The sequence below is a fragment of the Chelmon rostratus genome, chromosome 6, assembly GCF_017976325.1.
Source record: "Chelmon rostratus isolate fCheRos1 chromosome 6, fCheRos1.pri, whole genome shotgun sequence".
Taxonomy (NCBI): Eukaryota; Metazoa; Chordata; class Actinopteri; order Chaetodontiformes; family Chaetodontidae; genus Chelmon; species Chelmon rostratus.
The window spans coordinates 19200736-19222582 of NC_055663.1; the positions used below are offsets into that span (position 1 = coordinate 19200736).

At 41.2% G+C, this 21847-nt stretch overlaps 2 protein-coding genes across 3 annotated transcripts; both read left to right on the top strand.

Moving 5' to 3' along the window:
* Positions 1-505: 505 nt before the first annotated feature.
* Positions 506-6744, top strand: edc3 (enhancer of mRNA decapping 3 homolog (S. cerevisiae)). 2 transcript variants are annotated; one of them, XM_041939004.1, is made up of 7 exons: positions 509-645; positions 900-1072; positions 1177-1403; positions 1497-1835; positions 1928-2081; positions 3245-3462; positions 3589-6744. In XM_041939004.1, the coding sequence occupies exons 2-7, from the start codon at positions 909-911 to the stop codon at positions 3921-3923; spliced, it is 1437 nt and encodes a 478-aa protein (XP_041794938.1). In that variant the 5' UTR covers positions 509-645; positions 900-908; the 3' UTR covers positions 3924-6744. The 2 variants fall into 2 exon arrangements, with proteins under 2 accessions (XP_041794939.1, XP_041794938.1); XM_041939005.1 differs by having other exon boundaries at positions 506-1072.
* Positions 6745-7436: 692 nt separating this feature from the next.
* LOC121607645 (tyrosine-protein kinase CSK-like) lies at positions 7437-21772 on the top strand. Its single transcript, XM_041938558.1, has 13 exons — positions 7437-7898; positions 14254-14349; positions 14469-14582; positions 14765-14877; positions 17607-17826; positions 18622-18715; positions 18825-18890; positions 19209-19308; positions 19424-19514; positions 19597-19670; positions 19824-20019; positions 20115-20201; positions 20674-21772. The coding sequence occupies exons 2-13, from the start codon at positions 14335-14337 to the stop codon at positions 20857-20859; spliced, it is 1356 nt and encodes a 451-aa protein (XP_041794492.1). The 5' UTR covers positions 7437-7898; positions 14254-14334; the 3' UTR covers positions 20860-21772.
* The last annotated feature ends 75 nt before the right edge of the window (positions 21773-21847 follow it).

A 21847-nucleotide genomic window follows, 5' to 3' on the forward strand; every position in this document is an offset into this window, starting at 1 on the left:
TCAGGATGGATTGTGATTGCCTTTGGGCACAACACAGAGAAAAAATGATTTAAAAGTATAATCCTAGATGGGTGTATTTTTTTGAAGGATTTTATTTTAGCTCCAGGAATGACCAAGCATGTGGTGAATTGTCAGATAGTATCATGGCTATATAAGCACACTAATACTCGACAGCTCAGTGTGAAATATTGCACGTTGCTGCCTAATTCCCGTTGATTCTTTGCATGTGACAGTCAGACCAAATATTTAGCTCTATCTTTCAAAGATACCGCACATCCCAATTTACACTCAAATTGTCATAAGCGATATATATGACTCAGAATAAACAATTAAACAAAACAAAAATATACCAAAACATTGCTCTTTGGGAACTACCAGAAATCGCAATATGTCGGATTATACCCACTCACAGTACAAATAGGTACTTTTCACGGTTGAACTCTTATTTTGAAATCTGTTTTTTTATATATCGGAAGCCGGAAGTCGTCCTCCAGAAGCTAGCAGCAGCAATAGCGTTTGGCTATTCAAGAAGCTTTTGAGCTAACAGTTTAAGGGAACATCAGTTTTCCTTTCAGCGCTAAACGAGACACTTCGTTCATCGGTGTCGTTGAGGAGTGTGCTTCGAGTGTGCTTAATTCCGGAAAGGTACAACACTTCGACCCCAAGTCTTTAGTCAAATAACAGCGTTTGCGTCTTGAGATTACCGCTAAAAAGCAGCTAGGTAACAGGCCGATGCTAACGTTACTCAGTTAGCAACTGTTCGCTAACACCAAGCAATTAGCATGTTTAACGTCCTACTTAAAAAAAAAAACTTATTGACTTAACATAAAGTATTTGGTTATATATGAGATTTGTTCTCTATCGTTTAACGTTAAATTAAAACGGGGGTTCTTTATCAGTGTGCAGTCATGGCTGCGGATTGGCTGGGTAGTTTGGTCTCAATTAACTGTGGACCAACACTGGGAGTCTATCAAGGAGAAGTGGTATCTGTGGACCAGTCCAGCCAAACCATCTCCTTAAGACAACCTTTCCATAATGGAGTCAAGTGCCCTGTTCCCGAGGTCACATTCAGGTAAAGCTCAGCCTTGAATTGTTTGCTCTCTGGCTGTTTTTCTCAGATTGGTTTGTGTGTCTTCTTGTTACTAAATGCAGTAATTTGTCTCTTTTTATCTTCAGTGCCATTGACATAAAGGAACTAAAGATTTTAGATATTAGAAATGGCAATGCTAGGAACAGCTCTTCTGCATCTACAAAGGTGAGTAGTGCTCCAGTTGCAGTCCCAAAGGGTGACCCCAGGCCTGTGGAGAAACTAAACTCTCCTCAGCACTGCTCTAAAAGCTATGGAGACCGTCATCTGGATGTACCCGGCCAGCCAAAAGGATTCCGGCGAAGACACAACTCCTGTAAGTGCAGTGTAGGATACACCAATCTGCCAAAACAAAAAAACAGTTTAGATTGTTGCTGTGTTGAGATTTATGATGTGTTTTCCCCATCAGGGTCATCTAGTAGTCGAGGGGCTAACCAAGTGACACCAAAAAAGAATGGGGTGAAGAATGGTCAGATGAAGCACAGAGACGATGAATGTTTTGGAGATGGCATGGATGACGGGCTGGATACAGACTTTGATTTTGAAGGAAACTTGGCCCTTTTTGACAAAGCGGCAGTTTTCTCAGAAATCGACATATCGGAGCGCCGTAACGGTGCAAGGTCACGTGGGACACCTCAAGAGCAGACGCCTTCACGGTACCGCCATGATGAAAACATCCTGGAGGCCAAACCTATTGTGTACAGACAGATTACTGTACCGCAGCCAGGGGCCAAAGAGTACTGCACTGGTGAGTGTTTCACATTGTAATGAAGCAAATGGTAGTGAGGGTAAGTGATCTGAAGTGAAATCTTACATACTTGTGTCCTTTTCTCCCTACAGACTCTGGACTTGTTGTACCCAGTATATCGTATGAATTACACAAGCGTCTGTTATCAGTCGCTGAGCGTCATGGTCTCTCACAGGAGCGAAGACTAGAGATGACTGGAGTGTGTGCCAGTCAGATGGCACTTACTTTGCTGGGTGGGCCCAACAGGTAAGAGTGTAGTCATGGATTGTAAACACAGATGAAAACCAACCGGTGTAAAGTGGTTATTGTTGTTAGCGAGTTACATCATCAACTGTGACAAAATTCAAAATGATGTGTCATATGAGTCTGTCAGGTATATATATTGATAATGATTATTTGATAATCAGAAAAGAAGTGGAATGAAATAAGACTTCACAATATTGAGCAGAATTTTAAAGATATATTGGACTATTTCACAATTAGATGGTTATATACTATATGCTTAAACTATATTCTGATTATGTTACACTTTGGGTCTCCATGAAGTGTAATGGTAGACATAATTCACACTTCACAATGTGAAAATGTAGAAAATAATATTTTTGTCATTTATTTTGAAAACTGTAAACATTTAACAGTTGTTTAGTGGTCATAATTCTTACTGTAGCAGTTAATGCATTGAAATACTGATATATTGTCAATAAGAAAAGACAAGTAATGGAAATCTCAGTAATTCCTGCATCATGGCACTCATTTAGACAAGGCAGGCACAATGGACTGATTAAAATGCACATGTGAAGGCACATTATAGCACTTTGCTCAAATGGTCCTATATCCTCTATGGCTGAGTATGGTCTCTTATCCACTGAGATCCACCCTGTTGTAAATGACGTCTTTGAAGTGTTTCCACGGACATACCTGAGTTCAGTTGAACAGTGTCGACATACAGTTGACATAAATCTTTGTCCATTTTTTGCTGTAATCAGCCTGGAAACCATAATGCTCCCATACATTGGTTTTGAATGTCATGGCAGGATCCTCCAGCTCTGGTCTTACATTTGTAATTGCCATTCAAATGGCATTGATGTATGGTGAGCTTGACTATCCTGGCTAACCATGTCAAGCTGAGTAGCGTGCTGCAGCACATAGATAACAACTGGTGTGCTGCAGAAACTTTGCGGGTAAAACATGTGTTCTAGAATTTGTATTCCACTTGTGCAAGTAGTTGAGATAAATAGATTATTTTGACAGCAGTTATTTGTCTTATAGGGTGCTCTGAACTGACATCCCAAATACTAGTGAACCTTATTGTTTAATATGCCAAATATGAATTTACTGGCTTTAAGTGCTTAGACAGCACAAAATTCAGGAAAACAAGTTACTTAGTTTCTTTTTCATGTTCCTTCCAGATTCACTCCAAAAAATTTACACCAACGTCCCACAGTGGCTCTTCTGTGTGGCCCCCATGTTCAGGGAGCTCAGGGCATCAGCTGTGGCCGTCATCTGGCCAACCATGAAGTGGAGGTCATCCTGTTTCTGCCCAATTTTGTCAAGATGCTCGACTCAGTCACCAGTGAGCTCACACTCTTCAACAAGACTGGTGGCACACAGGTGTCAAGTATCAAAGGTAGACATGTTTTTCTACTGTTATTGTTTTTTGGAGGGTGGTTGTATTCTTCACATTTTGAATTCTTGATGATCAGGTCAAGCAGTGCGCTTTAAGATTTTTCAGTTTTTCTCTCTGACTCCACAGACCTTCCAGACACCCCAGTGGATCTAATCATTAACTGTCTGGACTGCCACGAGAACACATTCCTGATGGATCAGCCCTGGTACCGAGCAGCCGCAGACTGGGCTAACCAGAACCGAGCGCCAGTGCTCAGCTTAGACCCCCCTGGTAGCGGACAGGGGCAGGCAGTGGAGGCCAAGTGGTCCCTCTCTCTTTGCCTCCCCCTTCCCCTAACTGAAGGGGCTGGCAGGGTTTACCTGTGTGACATAGGTATCCCTCGCCAGGTGTTCCAGGAAGTGGGGATCAAATATCATTCTCCTTTCGGCTGCAAATTTGTCATTCCCCTGCACTCTGCATAATGGGACTAATGGCCAACATGACAGATTGAGTCTTTCACCCTCCATGACCATCTGGGTTTTGGCGCCTTACTGTTTATTCCAGAACTTCAGCTGTTTTTCAGTTCATCCGTTTCTAAGTTTCTAACCATCGACATGTGAACAGGACTTTTCCCTTATGCTGAAGGACTCTGTTTGGTACATTAGTTCTTCCAGGACGAAGTGCATATGGGTAGCATAGGAAAGAGCTTCATTGAAAAAGTAAAGGTGTTGACCATCAGAGGCTCCGGCAGTTATGTAGATACTGTTTTATTCATGTGATATTACAAGGTATGTGGAAGATACGTTTTTCAAAAGTACAGCTGAATTGTCAAAAATAATACCACATATTATTCAGTTTTGAATTGAATAGGACAATCTGTGACTAAAAATGGATCGTTTCCCAGTGTCACTGTAACCTAACCTCATTCCAAAGCCATCTGGTGAATAAACAGAGTTCCACCTCACATGCACGTGCTATGTTATTATGTACGTTAATCTGGGTGAGACACCAGAAATCAAACACTGCATATTGATGTTACCATTGCCAATGGCTTTGTTCATAGCCTGCCGTGCTCTGCAGCACTGAGTTACTGTTGTCTAATATTTTATTAGGACAGAAATTACATCTAATAAAATGTGGACAGTTAGTCATTTATGTGAGTAATGCTGTGTTTTCAAATGCAACCAGTATTGAAAAGGGCAGCTACTGGAGAGAATCCAGATATCAGCAGTTTTCTGTGTCCATGTTAAATGGGGCTGTGATGTTTAGGGCTTCGATAAGATGACACGCCATGCAAAACCTCTAGCAATCTTGCCTTTTGTAGAAAAAAAAAGGTTTGCTAACAAAATATTTGTGTACAATAGAGAGCTGAAGTCATGACGTCACGTCCACGTTGGCCTCTGTTCCACTAACTATTAGCTTCTCTTACTGTGATGTTAACAAAGTGTAACAAAGAATACTTTCAGGGTTGGTGCAAAGTCTTGAAAGTTTGCAAAATGTTCGCTTTTTCAAGGAATATGCTCCTTGAAAAAAATGTTGATTTTCAACTTAATTTTTCATCTACAGTCACTCATGTAAACCAAAAATGTAAAATGAAACAATCCCGTCATCATAGTGTGGAAATCTTAGGTTTCGGCACTACTGAATCCAGTACTTTCATTGGAAAAACTTCAGAAACTGAAGTGCAGGTACTTATACGTTTATAACTTAATTTCATATATATCCACAAATGCTTATGGGAAATGGTGTTTGTTATAAATGTCGCTAAAAACATGAATATTGACTAAACAATGATATTAGATTGTTTTCCTTCCACAAGATGCTGTTGAGGAAGGCCCACTTCCAGGTGGGATTTTTGGATATTAGCATTGTTACAAATGTCAGTTAGATTTTGAATGGGGTTTTCTTACTCCTTGAGCAGGAACTGGAAGTTCTGGTTTCACTATGTCTCTGTGTTATTTCGTTTAAAGGACCATACCAGAGTGTTTACAAGTTTATACAAATCATGTATGTTTAACATTTCTGCTGCTCTGTTGTAAATGCAGACCACAGTTTCAAATGTTTTGATATAAAACCTTGTTTCTGGAAAAAGTGGGGATGCTGAGTAGAACATAAATAAAAATGTGATACAATCATTTGCAAACAAACTGTTTTATGAAGTGTTCCTGAGCCTGTGTATTAATAGCCTTTATACAATCAGCCTCACACACACTTTTGGAGAATTTTGTTGCTCCTGATCCAACTTGTTTGAAATGTGTTGCTGACATCAGAATAAGCAGATATTTACAAAAATCAACGAAGTTGGTGAGGTAATACATTAAATATATTGTCTTTGTTCTGTTTTTAATTGAGTGTATCTCAAGAAGGATTCATAAGTGATCACATTCTGTTTTATTTATGCTTTATTCAGTGTCCCAACCTCTTTGGAATCAGGGTTGTAATTTTCTTTTGGTTTCTTACAGTTTAAACATCATTATCAGACTCTCAGAAGTCTTACATCACGTAATCCATCACACATCAAGCCTGTGGCAGCTTTAGTCAATGTCATGCTATTGTGTGGTTCTGTAGTTTAATCACAGACTTCATAAGTCTGCGCAGCTTTACGTTGTCAGAAACTAATGCAAACTTGGTGTGGTGGACTGAAGTTTCAGGAATGCCAGAGTGGATTTTTATGTTATATGGAAATGAACAGGAGTCAGTGAATGCCTGGAAGATAAAATACATTCATTTTTAGTACAGCAGCATGGTTTGCAGATTTTTAGTGGTGGTATAAAATGTAAATGATTTGTAATAAATGAGCTACAAATGGTTGGTATGGTCCTTTAAGTTTCTATGACTGAAGTTGAAGCTTGCAGGTCGAATGTTGGCAGTTTTTTGGTTAAAGTTGTGATCAAAAGTTAAAACAGTCTTTATCTGTAGGATTCAAATGCACTTTGGGTTGAATTGTCTTGCTGTAAACACACAGTGATCAAGATGCAATACTCTGCACACTGTACCCTTTGTGATGAGAAAGTGTTGATCAGCCTGTGTATGTGCTCAGCTGTTTGTGTTGTTTACCACGAAGCTGAAGTATTACTGTAGTAAGAAATCTAGCTGATGAACGATGCTTGTTTTGTGCTCCTTGAGGCCTTGGCAGGACAGTCATAGGAATCTTCTGGCAGATTTGTTTGACAGTGAAAGTCAAACACTTTGCTTGTTCTTTACTGGACATGCATGCCGTGCACATCAGCATGTCCCGAAATCTTGTGTCACTGAGGTCAGTGCAGTCTCGAAAAGCAGGATTAAAGATACTTGCACACTATATTTGTTTTTTTGTGTTTTTCTCTGTGCACATTTTCCTGGACAGGGTTCATACGCTGATTCAGTGAAAATTACTTTCACGCACGAAGGTTTTGTCCTTTCTCCAACATTCCTCTGGCCTGATGTGTTCTGTCTCATCTGTTGAGACAAGTCTGGCTCAGAAACACCAGCCGGCGTTACTGAGCATGAGCATGAGCTGTGTCCCTCTTTGGCCGCCAGGGGGCCACGAACTCACACCTTTTGAATCTCTTCCTTATTCTGCTGTAATGGCACCGTTTTAAACCCAATATCTTCTCTAAGAATACAGTCATTTCTTCACGAAATGTGAACAGCCAGAAACCACGTGGTGATCTGGCTTTTCGCAGCTTTGCACCGGATGTTCAGTCCACGCGAGATCAGTTTGAAGCTCATAAAAATCGCATTAAATAGCCAGTGGGAGGTTTTGTCCACACAGGACAACTGTTCCCTTTTTGGAGTTGCTGTGCAGTCCTCTTGTGTCTTATGTGCAGATTTAAACAAAACAAAACAAAACTTTAAACCATTGCTTTTTTTTCATTCGTGGATTTCATTTTCTTTTTGCAAATTCCTTCAACTTGACTCAAATAGACGCAGAGATCCATTTATAGCACGACTGCTTCACCATTAACGCGCATGTGCTCTGCAAAATTAAGGTGGGGCAAAAAAAAACAAAAAAAACTTGAAGGTTTCTGACGGGGAAGAGGAGCGGGTCGGGCTGAGGCGCCCTCAGATCCGTCTGGACCGCGTTTATTTCGTCGCTGTAATTTCTATCCAGCTGAGTTGTCACGTTTTTCTGACTCACTTTAGTTTTTCCACTATCCGCGGATAGTCAAGACCGCAGAAGTTCGCTGAAAAGTTTTTTTTTTCATCCTGTTCGGCCGCTTCTCTTAATGATGTTGGCAGGAGACGCACCGACAGCAGCAGCGTCGGCCGGTTGTGTTGAGGCGCTCTCGGACTGCTAAGTTTCGGGTCACCTGAGACAGATTTCACTTCCTCGTCAGGACTCGATGTGTGTTGCGCTTCGCCATCAGCTGTCGGTTGTTTGCTTCGTGAATGGGAGATCTGGCTGCTGCCGCCTACACGAGAACGGACGTCGGCCAGTAGCCGAATCACCTGTTGTTGTCTTTGCCTGCAAACAGGTAAGATTTGTATTTTGTTTTGCAAGCTGCCGCCTTGTGGCACGCCTTTTTGAATCACTCAGTTTTATTACCGAACAGCTGACAGCTCCGATGAAGCTTTAAAAAAGCAAAACAGTGGGGTTGAGAGGCTGTGGGACAATCAGCATCATAATCGTTAATCTACTTCCTTCTATATAATGAATGCAGCTCAAAGCGCTTTGCAGTAAATCTATAAAATAGGTGTGTGATATGTTCGTTAACATCTGTTAACATCCTCCTTCAAACTTCTGCCACTTCCTCTGGCTCCTGGGGTGCAGCAGTTGCATCATGCAGCTCTCCTCACTGCACTGTGACAACATGCCAGATGATGGTGTATTGGTCATGGTATTCTGCTGATTGGACATAGCGAGCATGCATAACAACTGTCACAGAGGCTGGGGTCTTTGTCTGCATCTGGGGAAACGTGTGACTTGCAGAGGGTTATTACTAAATGGCAATGCGTCTCAGCTTCATTTTGCCTTTTCTCATTTAGTCTGTCATCCTCAGGAAACAACCAATCAAAAAAAAAAAAAGTTGGAAAAGCCACCAATGTGTTTAAAAGCAAGTGCCAAGCAGAAAACAAAAGTTCACTGAAAACGGTGTTTGTCAGAGAGAGGAACCGAGGACCTCTTGGGTCTGTTTCAGGGTGATGCGGCCTCAAAGGTCAGCAACTTTCTGAAAAAGGCTGAAGCCGGTCTGGTGCTGGCACGGCCTAGATCCTGTTCCGCAGGAGATTCTTCTTTTAGAGTGTGACAAAACTGTAAAGAAGGATTAAGCTGGTGAAACGAGATGAGGAGAGCTCATGAAACCACAGCAAAGCGTAGCTGCTACCCTGTAATGTGTCGTGCATGGCTGCATCAGTGGAGCAGCATTGCACTGCAAGGTGTGCACAGCACGGAAGTGTCCGTCCACTGCTCAGGCACGGCAGCTTTGCCTTGCATGGGTTTTTTTTTTCCGATGATTTTACTTCAGTTACCCAACTTATGACACATAAGTGTCAAGACCCTCATTGTGTTGCTTGGTCTCAGGATAGGAGTAAAATGCAAAGTTCACTGTAATTTGTGGATGCAAAATTAAAGGGGCTTTCCCACTGACTACCAATCATTGATTTTTCCCTTCCTGTTGCTCTAAACCAGCCTTGTTTTCAGCGTTAGGCTTTGAGTTTATTTATGATAAACAGCATGCCGGTGTAGGTGTGCATACTCAGTCATTTGCTTCCATGGCTTGTATTACCTAGCCTCGCAGGCAAAACTGACATCATTGAAGTGATACGGTGATGACTTGTGCTGCAGGGAGTACCATTGGACGCATGAATCCGCCCTTCCATCCTATAGACAGTTGTTTCAGGGAGCAGTCCAGCTGTTGTTCCGGAGGCAGAGGTGATTTCATCCACTGAGACTCCTCAAGAACATCTGCAGGCTGTGAGACCCAGCTGGGTTAAAGGTTGGCGTGCGCTCTTTCTGTACATTTCTCACCGCTTGGTGTGTTGGTTTGTATTCCTGCCAGATAAAAGCTCAGTGGATATGGACAGAAGCCGTTGCTTCCCTCTCTCTACACTTGGCGCTGCTACCCTGCTGCTGTAATGGTGATGATAACAGGGCAGCGGCTTCAAAGCAGCTGCAGAGCATCCCGGAGGGTGGAGGGTCAGGATGAGGGGCAGACTGCCCAGGCCCCCTGCTGCATGTAGAGGAGGGATCCACACAGCTAATAACACAGACATTGAGCTGTTATTACTGCAGGATATTCAGTGGTAGAAGAAGTAGATTTACCTGTAAAATCCTGCAGTATTAATGTAAAAATGCAGTTAAAAATGTGTAAGCCTCATTTTGCTGGTGTAGCTTGTCATGGAGGGTCGGACCCCTTTAAAAGGTCGTGAGCGGATTGATGGAGTATGAAAGTAGAAGAAAGTTCCATTACACTAAGTTTTGGCCTTATCTCTAATCTTTGCGGGGGAAATGTCTCTTTGATGTAACTGATAACAACTCATGACATCGGCAATGTGACAAGTGGCCCCCGAGCAGACCAAAGAGAACTGGAGCCGCTGACTTAATCTGTAACAAGGCAATTTATTTTACAAGCTTATAATATGTTTATTAGAAAATGTTGATCTAAAATGGAACTGGTAACTTAAGCTTACAAATGAATGCAGTAAAAAGTACAATGTTTTACTCAGGGATGTTATGGAGTAGAAGTATAAAGTAGCAAAAAATGGAAATAGTAAAGTACCTCAGAGTATTTCTGTAAATGTGCTTTATCTGTTGATGTCTTTTTGCAGCATGCCTTGTTATTCGTTAAAGTAACATTTCAAAGACGGGTGCGTGATGCTGTCTTTCAGTGACTAATCTGTCCTCCAGCCTTCCTCGCGTCACAGTACCGCAGCAGCTTCTGCAGCACCTGGCGCGGTCAGCACTTTCACCTCCGAGTTCATCTGCACATAGACGAGGGAGTGGCGGATTCAAACAAGGCCAAAGAAGATATTTCCACATTCCTGTCCCGTCTTGCTTCGTGCAGTCAGGCTGCCACGGATTTGTACAGTTTAGACTGCGACTGACTTGCATAAGACGAGAGTCAAATGTTGATCAACCGGTTTGGGTTGAACAATAGGATTGTTATAGATGCCAAGAATATGCAAAATTGGAGTGTAGCTCCACGAGCTTTGTTTGAGGAGGTTTGACGCCTCCCTTTATGAGTTAATTGTTCAATTTGGATCAAGTTTGTGCTCCTGTTGTTTCCTGTGGCTCTCAGTAGGTTAAGTCATGCATCGCTTCTCCTGCAGAAAGCGACATCTCTCAATCTGATGTACTAATGAACGACATCAGTCGCTCTGTCATGGCATTGTCGGGTGTTTGTGAGGTGATTTTATGTCTATGTTTAAAGTAGAATTTGCGTGATGATAACAGAACAGTAGACGTAAGCTTATTGGACTTGCAGAGTGAAAAGCGTGGTAAAGAGTTAAAGCTACTCACTGGACAGCCTGATGATGATGGACTTCTCAAAGAGACAGGGGTCAGCAGAAGCCCAGGGGCCAGGCCGCCTCACAATGACAGCGTTGTCCACTTCTTGAAATGAACAAGCTGTGGCTCCGTGCGGAGCTCTCTGGAAATGGCAGTGTGACACCATGACAGACTGAGTTCTGTCCCATTCAGTCAGCTGCTGGTGGGCTGCTGCTGAGATGCATTCACTGTCCCGAAAGAGATAAATTAAAAAGTGCTGTTGTGTGTCAGCCTTGGCCCCGGTGATCCATTCCTCGCTCGGTGAGATCACTTTGCTCCTTCAACGAGGACTTTGCCCAGACACAGTCTGTTGCAATCAATAAATTCTGATAGCTTTGCTGTTTTCAGAGCTTCATGCGCATGACTTCCTTCTTCAAGTTATAACTCATACTGAGATTTTAGTCAGAGGACTGAATTTCTCACCTATATTAGATGAGGGTTTTAGCCGTGCTAGAAATATGGCTCTGCGGACGACAGCATCGGTCAGCCATGAAATAATAATAATATTCACTATTTTGATGATCGCTACAGTCATTTTTTTTTCATTTCATTGCGTGGTTCCAGCTTCACAGATGTGAGGGATTGTTGCTCTTCCTTTTAATAAATTCTAATACTTTTAATATATTTTTCATCATTTTGAAGTTTGGATGGTTGGTTGGACAAACAAGCACATGTGAAGTGTTTTATTTTTGACTCCAGATAATTGGGACGACATTTCTCATTTTTCCAATTCCAAATCAATTAATTGATTAATGGAGAAAAAAATCAGCAGATTAATCCATCATGGAAATAATAGTTCAAAATAAGATCCACCTCAACCAACTTCAATGAAAACACTCACAGGGGACAATCTCTGCAGTTTTGCTTTAATGCAAGAGTGCATTTTTCTGATTATACTTATTTTGCTTTTTTCAATGCAGGACTTGTAACCTTAGTATTTTTACAGTGTGGTATTAGTACTTTTACTTAAGTAAATAATCTGAACACTTGAGTATTACTGTAGTAAATAAAAGTAGCAATACCACGGTTTTTACTTACTTTTACTTTACTGTCACAATATTTTATGTTCTACTATTAGATTATTATCATAAATGCAGTGGCATGTCAGCTATATTTTTATGTTGTAGCTGGCTGTGCTAGACCTATTTTTTTTATACTGTTGGGTGGTTTAACTTACTGTATAACAACGCTTTGTTTTTAAATCTTTATCCTCGAGGTAACTAATGACTACAGGTACCAAATAGCAGTAGTGGAGTAAAAATGTAAAGCAGAATAAAAATACTCAAACAGAATATAAAATTACTCAGAATGGTTCTTAAGTACAGTAATTAATGTACTATGTTACTTTCCACCACTGCTTTTTATGTTCCAAAGTAATTTCCAACCTGGGTGTTGGGATGTCAAGAAGGGTCACAAGACACAATCCTGATTCCAAAAAAGTTGGGATGCCGTGTAGAACGCAAATAAAAATGCAATCATTTGCAAACAAACTGTGTTTACTGACAGCTTTTATATGATGTGTTCCTGAGCCCATGTAGTAACATCCTTTAAACAATCATGTGTTCACAAAGTCGTGAACCTCGCTCCATCCTCGCTTGTGAATGACTGAGCCTTTCCAGGATGCTCCTTTCATACCCAATCATGATACAATCACCTGTTACCAATCAACCTGTTTACCTGTTGAATGTTCCAAACAGGTGTTTTTGGAGCGTTCCACAACTTCCATTCTTCTGTTGCTTCTGTCCCAACTTTGAAATGTGTTGCTGCATCAAATTCAGAATGAGCAGATATTTACAAAAATCAATTATGCTGATAGTCAAACATTAGATATATTGTTTTTTTTACTTATTAATGTTACCTTTTAGCCTTCCAGGCCTCTTAAAATATTTAAATAAAACAGTTTGAGAAGTGAAAGTTCCATTGGTTGAACTTTCGAGCCTGTGACGAGGGGCTGGAGAAACACACCGTGAGCATCACGGCCTCAAAGGGCCGCTCGCGTTGCGGTAGACTCTCAATCTTCTCTTCCTGTTATGACCCTCTGTGCGGTGTGAAATGTCAAAGTGTAACGTAGAAAAGATGACCTGGGATGAGCAGAGGCAAAATGGGGCCGTCCTTGCTGGGCTGATGGGCGTGGGAAAAGTGTTCAAATAGTTTTGTCCCTCGATGCAGAAAGACAGCTGCAGCACTCCAGTGGGGGCAACATCCGCCACATCCTCATCATACCGAGCGATGACAGTCCTCTGTGGGACACATGAGAGTTTTCAGTCTCACGTTTGGTGACTGTGAAGAGGCTGCTTCTTTATTTAAATGTGTGACATAGAAGAGATGTCAGATTATGTTTTCAGCGGAAGAAACACTTACAATGAAGTTTGGAGAGTGATGTCAGCAGCGTGTCTGCTGTATCATCCACGTTTGTAAGAAGAACCCCTCCCTATTGTTGGACTAATCCAGATCTGGGCTCTCAGACAGGAAGTCGATGTCATAGTAATGGACGTGTCGGAGGATGTGACCTCATGTAAAGTGACAGATGTGTCAGAGCCAGGATTGTCCCTGAGTTCTGACCATTGGGGCCCCTTCTCCATGGGAGCTGATACAGGAAGAGGGGAAGGCGGGTTTTTGGGGGGAGGAGAGCGAGGGGGGATGTCGAGCATGACTTAATCCACAGGCTGTCATTTCACTGCACAACATCCGCTCTAATTTGTTGTGCATGTATCATGGAAACACTGGGCCGGCTGACTCAGGCCTAAGGTTAGTGTCGCAGTGGCTGACGTAAAGAAACGCCAGGCTGGATGAGTCCCCCGGGCTTGGTCAGATCTCACCACAAGTTTGCATTCCAGCACTTAAGGGAGCTATCTTGATTCCTATGAGGCCCACTCACTGAGGCTGAGCTGGAGAGTGTGTCCATTTTTGGTCAAAATGAACCGGGTTACCATATGGAAAGCACAAAGTGGTGCTTTTTATCTATCAAGTAGAATATTTCTCCAAAACGTATAGTTTTGTGTTTGTGTTTTTGGTCCATCAAGACACTGAAACCTCATCTTTTTGTACACTCTGTAATCCTGCGTCATGGAAACATTCTGCCCCAGTTGTGAAAGTGTGATAAAAAAAAAGAAAAAGAAGACTTGTTAGTTCTGCTTTCTGTATCAGTAAGTTATTTTTACTCACACTGCCTGATCTGAAGCTACTCTAGAGCTCTCTGATAATAACTGACTTGTTCGCCATGAATTAACGTCCCCCCCTGCACAACAAAACCGCATGTTCACTGTCTTCCTGTGAATGTCTCTGTGGTGAAGTGAATATCTCCGAAGCCTGGCCGTCAACACTGACTAACCGTCTTTTCTTAGGTACTGTAGGTGTGCGTGTGTGCCAGCTCTAATGATAACAGCTAGAGAGCATCTCCTGTGAGAGGATTGAGCCGCCTCACCATGACAGAGGTCCAGGTAAGACGGACCTTAAAACAGTGGTGCACGTCAAAGCTCAGATACACAGCAAGACGTGTCCGATGAGTAATTTGTTAAAAATGTGTTTGCTAATTAGTGATCTGCCCATGTTCCCACAGACTCCATGGCCGCAGGGCACAGAGTGTGTGGCAAGGTACAACTTCAAGGGCACATCAGAACAGGACCTGCCGTTTAACAAAGGAGACGTGTTGACTATTATTGTCGTCACGAAGGTAACGTCTTCATGTGCTGCATTTAAGGTCTAATTTATGCTTCTGTAAAGATTTGCTTTTGAGTTCTCATGCAGGATTTGGCAATGACGCTCCGGGGCTCAAAGATTATTGCAAATATGAAAAATATGATTTCTTTGTATGATATGAAACACTTTCACAGTTTCTGGTGTTTTGTGTTTCAGGATCCAAACTGGTACAAAGCGAAAAATGCTGCAGGTTGCGAGGGAACGATTCCAGCCAACTATGTTCAGAAAAGGGAAGGTGTGAAATCTGGAGGCAAGCTGAGTCTAATGCCGTGAGTACACAGATTATCATGGTCTGTTTAGTTCTGATGCCCAGTGTAATCTTTCACTTTCAAAGCAAACAGGATTAGCTCCATGCATCTGCTGTCTATATATCTCAAAGGTTTCTGCAGGGTTGCTTCGTCCGCCGTCTGCAGCGATGGCTAAAATAGCTCGACTTTGTCCTCTTCCTATGGCTGTGTGGTTGCTGTAGGCAGATGGCCTGTTTGTCGAGGCAGTGACGCTCTAGTTATGTGAATGGAGACCACAGTTGGGTCGGGCTGTGTTGTAATTGCAGTGCACTCGTGTCTGTTTCCAGCTCTGCACAGTTTCCTGTTGTTTCATTTCTATCTCAGACTGAAGTCATCTCAAAAATCTCCCCGTTTGTCCACATGACGGGTTTCCATGTGCATGCATGTGCACATGCGTGTGAATGGTCTATTTATAGAGCCTGTGATCACAAAATCATGGCTCGAATGACTTAATGAAGACAAACCAGTGACAAAAAAAACACACAAAGAAAGGTAATATGGCACGTAGTATAACTAAATTAAGCCATTAGGAGGACATACGTGAGCTAACCTCACACCAACCTGCCCAGCACCGATCCTAAATCATCAGTTATCACGTGTATGCATTCTCATGGACATATAATGTCTTATTTGCACACACAGATTAGTGTTGCTTAGGTTCTTTAAAGTTACACAGAAAAATAATGTTAAAAGAACAGATGCTAGTTTAGGAACTGATCAACTGACAACTGATCTCACCATCTAAAATGCAGCTGTCATTATTGTAAATATCACCAGTAATTAGTGTGAGAGTCTGCTAAAGGGGATCAAGGATTACATCCATCCCTGTTTTTCTCAACCTTCCAGCAAGCTTTTCTGTCTGATATTTAAATGGAACTTTCTCATGGAGCCAGATGCAAATGAATTTACTGTACACTCTGTGAGCCTCTCAACAATAAAACTGGTATGCAAATGACTGTAATCTGTACCGCTGGATCTCAAGAACAGTGTTTGTTTTATTTGCATTAGGGCCAATTAAAGGTTAATAACAACATTATGAACAAGAAAAGAGGAACATTTCTTAAAAGCTGATGAGAAAATAATTAGTAACACAGGCCCAGAATGGACCCCTGCAGTGTTTCCTTCGTAACCAGCAGGAATTCAGAGTTTACACTGTGATGTTGGTCTGATGAAGAGCGCAGTTAGAGGCATCCCTTCAAATGCTAACAGAGGATATACTTTGTAAAAATAAGAGAAGACCAACCGTTTCAAAGGCTTTTGATAAATCTGTGAATATAAAAGATACAGTGTTCTCTATTGTTTAAAAATTGTTTAGAACGAGGTGCATTAAACCAGCCTGATGCAGAAATATTTTGACAAAAAAATCAGCTCCTGCATACTGTTAAGACTTATGGTGAATTCATTCAATACCTGTATTTCGGTCAAGCGAAATTTATCCTGCAATTCATACAACTAATGACAATAAGTCTGCACATGTACACACACACACATACACACAGAACAATCAGCCAATCCAAGGGATCAAGTAATTAACCTATGAGCAAACACACCTGGGAGAGAAGAAATTATATTATTAAAGTGAATTACCCTCAACTTCCCCTCTAGAATTTAAAAGCATTAAAAAGCAATTATCAGGACAAACAAAAAGTAAACAAATGATCATAACTAGTCCACAGATAAAAGGGTTCATATTGACGACACAACTGTTGAACAGGAAACGCCATAAATCTCACGATAAGTGCAAACCAGTGAAACCCGCAAAGTCTGTGGTGAAAACATGAATTCTCAAAATGACAATACGTAGAGCAAAAAATCCAGCAGTTTGAACAACTTACAAGAACAGAAACATGTGCAAGAAATGAAGTCAGAAAAATAGAAAAGGCGGAAAAGCTAAAAGGTCACATCTGTCTCCTCCTTTTTGCAGGTGGAGCATAAGAGCCAGTTTCATAATGTGAGGCAAAATTTAACAGACAGTTGAATATGGGTGTAATAATAGAACATTAAAAAATGTAAATGTAAAATGACAATGAAAAATAAAACCAAATGAGAGCAACATTCTTTATTAGGTACAACTGACTTAAACAAATGCAGTCAAGTAACAACGGTCCTGCAGTTAATTCAGCCTTCAAGATTCAGTTTTTGTGGTGGTGATAATATTTAGTCCAGCCTCATTGATATAAATGTGTTGCACAAAATTGTAGAAACACTCAGTATAATACAGTTCAATTAAACAGCATTATGCCAAAATGATCAGATCATTGAATCAGCACCTCTCCGAAGCTGCTTTGACAAAAACTGAGCATTCTAAACTTCATGAAGGTTGAATTTGCTGCAGGATTATTGTTGTATTGGGCTCCGTTTCACATGTTCTTTAATTCACAGTCATCAGATTAGTGTTGGTGGCAGAGTCGAGTTACCTCTCTGGGTCTAGTTCATCTGAGTATGTTGCAAGGATGCAATAGTTGTTTTCTTTCTTTATTTTCCTTTACCGGTACGTTACGTTATTTGTTCTAGTGGTTATTATTTCAATGTTATTTTAAAATTTTGTTATTTTTCTCTTGTGAAGTCCTAAATTTCGGAGCATTGAACACTTGTTCATCTGTTGCCTGTGGGTTTTGCGAAATGTGTGTCATGATGGATGCTTGTGTCTACTGCAAACCAAATCTACCTGCAGATACAAATAAAGTAACGTGAACACGAACTTCTTCCAGATGGTTTCACGGGAAGATAACGCGGGATCAGGCGGAGCGGTTGCTTTACCCTCCTGAAACAGGCCTGTTCTTGGTACGAGAGAGCACCAACTTCCCCGGCGACTACACCCTGTGTGTGAGCTGCGATGGCAAGGTGGAGCACTACCGCATCATCTACCACAACGGCAAGCTCACCATCGATGACGAGATGTATTTTGAAAACCTCATGCAGCTGGTTGAGGTAAGGCATAAAATTAGGGCTTGTTTTCTAAATTAAACAAGGTGTTTCTAGTGTTTGCACATCTACTGTATCTGTGTTGTATTTTCCTGTTGTAGAGTCCTCACGTCTCTGCGCTACCACATAGACCACATACAGTTCCTGGAACAAATAATGAACAGGAAGTGTCAAAGAGGAAGAGTGAACAGTATGCCGAGGTTCACAGCACTTATCTAAAAATAAAAAAATAGACCTTTTACTCTCAGATTGACTGCTTTTTCTGTGGGACATGCTTATTTTGAACAGAAGCATATAATATAATACCCTACAGGGTAAAATAGAACAGTATGAGTTCAGTATGATCTATTTAAGGGCAAAGTACTCAATCATCCTTTATATCTTTTGCTGATTTGACTATACAGCCCTCTATTGGTCATTCTGCAGCACTGCTCACTCAGTTTTATTGCTTCTGAACTGTGACGCTTTTCTGTCATATCTATTTTTATTGAGGTGCCGTTAGTGTTCAGGCAGTTTGTACAGTTTTCCATAAAGTCACAAACAGAAGAGCTGAGAGCTGCCAGTTAACATGGTGAAGAACAGTGCACAAGAGAAGATCAAAAGAGAAGTAGTGAAAGAGGAGAGGAAGAAAAAGGTCAACCCACAGCCCTGCCCACCAGCCACTCTAGATAAACCTGAGTCTGCCCCAGTGGAGGGTCCCTGACAAATCATTCAGCCAGTGATTAACTGAATGCTGCTGTTTCCACCGTATTCTTGTTTTACTTTTGGTTATTTGTTTGTTTTTCTTTGCTTTGCTCGTAGCACTACACCAAAGATGCAGATGGCCTGTGCACCAGACTAATAAAGCCAAAGCTGGAGGAGGGGACGGTGGCCGCTCAGGATGAGTTTTCTAGGAGTAAGTGTCGCTCCGTCATGCATCCTTGCAGCCTTCTTGTTTATGAGAAACGTGTACGGGCCTGTTATGTTTCAACTGCAATGTTGTTCCCTCTTTAAATGGCCAACAGGTGGCTGGTCGATGAACAGAAAGGACCTCAAGCTGCAGCAGGTTATTGGAAAAGGAGAGTTTGGAGGCAAGTCGCTTTAGGTTCACATTGGTATCTTTGTCTAAGTTTATACTGCGAGAGTACAAGTGACCCAGTTTTATTTTAATGCTAATCCTATGATCAGATACGGGTTATGAGCATGTAAACTCGGACTAAAGATGGAGCATGACTGGGTTTACCCACAAATAACTTAAATGTGAGTTAACAGAACCTTAACAGGAGCAGCTGTTACTATTAATGTTATTTCAGCTAAATTTGTGTCTGTTTTTGCTCAGCTCAGGGTTATACAGATGATAATTTCGCAGATCATGAAAAGTTAATTGATATTTTTTGTGTTTATTCCAGATGTCATGGTGGGAGATTACAGAGGGACTAAAGTAGCTGTGAAGTGCATAAAAAATGATGCGACCGCACAGGCTTTTATTGCAGAGGCTTCTGTCATGACGTAAGGAAAATGTCATGTTTGTGTTGTTGTTGTGTTTTTTTTTTCTTTAGAAACATGAAGCAACAAGTAACATGTAAAGCAAATAACATGTCCATGTGCTCCTCGTCTTCCTCAGGCAAATGCGGCATGACAACCTGGTGCAGCTGCTCGGAGTGATTGTGGAGGAGAACGGGAGTCTGTATATAGTTACTGAGTACATGGCCAAGGTGGGTGGCAGACTGTCTGGTTATTTGTCAGCAGTCATGCAGTATCTATGAAGATGTCACATTGTTTCTTTCGTTCTTTCAGGGCTGTTTGGTTGACTACTTGCGCTCCAGAGGCCGGACAGTACTCGGTGGAGACGCTCTCCTTAATTTTGCACTGTGCGTAGACCTGCAGCTCTCTACAACATCTATATGTGTACTGTATTAAATGTAGACTGTTGAGTTTCTGACCACTAGTGGCGCTGTGGAGCAGTGTTTTGATGATCATCAGTGAATATGGGTTTTAAACTTTCTCGTCTTACACTTTCACAGAGACGTCTGTGAAGCAATGGCATACCTTGAGGCCAATAACTTTGTCCACCGAGACTTAGCGGCCCGCAACGTTCTCGTGTCGGAAGACAACATAGCCAAAGTCAGTGACTTCGGACTGACCAAGGAGGCCTCCTCCACGCAGGATACTGCGAAGCTGCCTGTGAAGTGGACGTCACCAGAGGCCCTCAGAGAAAAAGTACACTGTTGTTTTCAGAGACTGTCAGGATGTGGAGCAGTGTACTCAACCTCCTGAATAAACTTTTGCATGTATGTTTTTCTCTTAATCCATAGAAATTTTCCACCAAATCAGACGTTTGGAGCTACGGTATTTTGCTTTGGGAGATTTACTCTTTTGGACGAGTTCCTTATCCGAGAATTGTGAGTATCAATATAATTTTGGAAAGAGGCCTGCAGAAAAATATTAAGGAGGTATTAGCTCTTTGATTTAGGGGAGAGAGAGATTAATCAGCAAAGTATTTATAGTCTAGACTTTTTCTTTCTATTGCAGTAACTTTGAGCATGTGCATACCTTAAAATTGCATCTTAAAATTAAAACTGCAATTTCCCAGCTTGGGATAAATGAAGTCTATCTATCTATCTATCTATCTATCTATCTATCTATCTATCTATCTATCTATCTATCTATCATGTAGTACATTACAGTATTTTTTCATTTTTTTGGATAAAGAAAAGTACTGTGTTCTTTAATGACTTGACTGCTCTTCGACCAGTCACATTTCTCGCCTCAAATGATCCTTCACGTGATCCAGAATACAGAGATCACGCTGGTTTTTAAGAATAAGTTCTGCTCCCTGTCAACGCTCTTTCTTTGCTCTTCCCCACTCTGTAGCCATTAAAAGACGTTGTGCCTCGGGTGGAGAAGGGATATAAGATGGACTGTCCAGATGGCTGTCCCGAGGTGGTGTATAACATCATGAAACAGTGCTGGAACCTAGATCCTGCTGCTCGACCAAGCTTTCAGATGCTGAAGGAGTGGCTACAGCATATCAGCCAAGGGATGGGGAGAAAACAATGAGAGATCTGACACATAAATGACTTTGCGCCTTCATTTCGACCACTTGGACCATAACCTGGCACGAAAATTTGATTTCAAGATGTATTATTTGGCAGACGATGAAGTTTGTTTTCACACTTTGTCAATATACTGTCTTTAGTTTGTGTTTCTGAGTGTCATGCCTCACCTCAAGCTGTTCAAACTGCAGTAACTCTTAATTCCTGGCTCAGTCAACCTACTAAGTCTTCCTGTGCTCGGTTATCAAGAGTGAATGATTAACTGTCATATCGATGAGTCCTTTCATAGTACACAGTGCTGCCTCAGAGCCACAGTGCCTTGACCTGTTTAATTTTTATGTATTATATGTCCTTTACGTTGATATCTTTGGTCATACTGATGCCATTATTTCATTTTATGAACGTGTCAACAGTAACATCATTTGACTAAGTTGACTGAATCCATTGTATCCGTTTAAAGAAGAAAGACGCTTCAGAAGTAGTAATACAGTTTTGATATGTCCTTACTCGCTGTATTATTTTTGACAGTTTCCAGGTACATCGTTTTGCATGAATGTTGAATTGTTTTGTTAAAAGGACTAAGTTAAAAAATAACTATAAATATGCAGCTTTATTTTTTCATTGTTATGTATAAATAAAAAAAAATATGTTATGCGTACTCTTGGGTCCATCTGTAAGTCAAGACAGGAAGCACAAGAGTGGCCAAACGTCACCTTTACTACTGATACAGTAACATCATTCAGCTCAGTCATGCAGACATCATTCCCATATACAAAATTTTGCATCTGACAACAATAAATGGTTTATTTTAGGAATCTTTAGAGTTAAGCAAATAATATGAATTTTGTATGTAGTCAGAAAAGGAGAATGTTGATAAATGTACTGTGTTGCTATTTCAACAATAAAAAATTATACATTTTGAAATTGTTTTGCAGTTGTGACTATTTTTCTATTCTTTTTTTAATCAGTGTTCTAAGTTAAAGAATTTATGA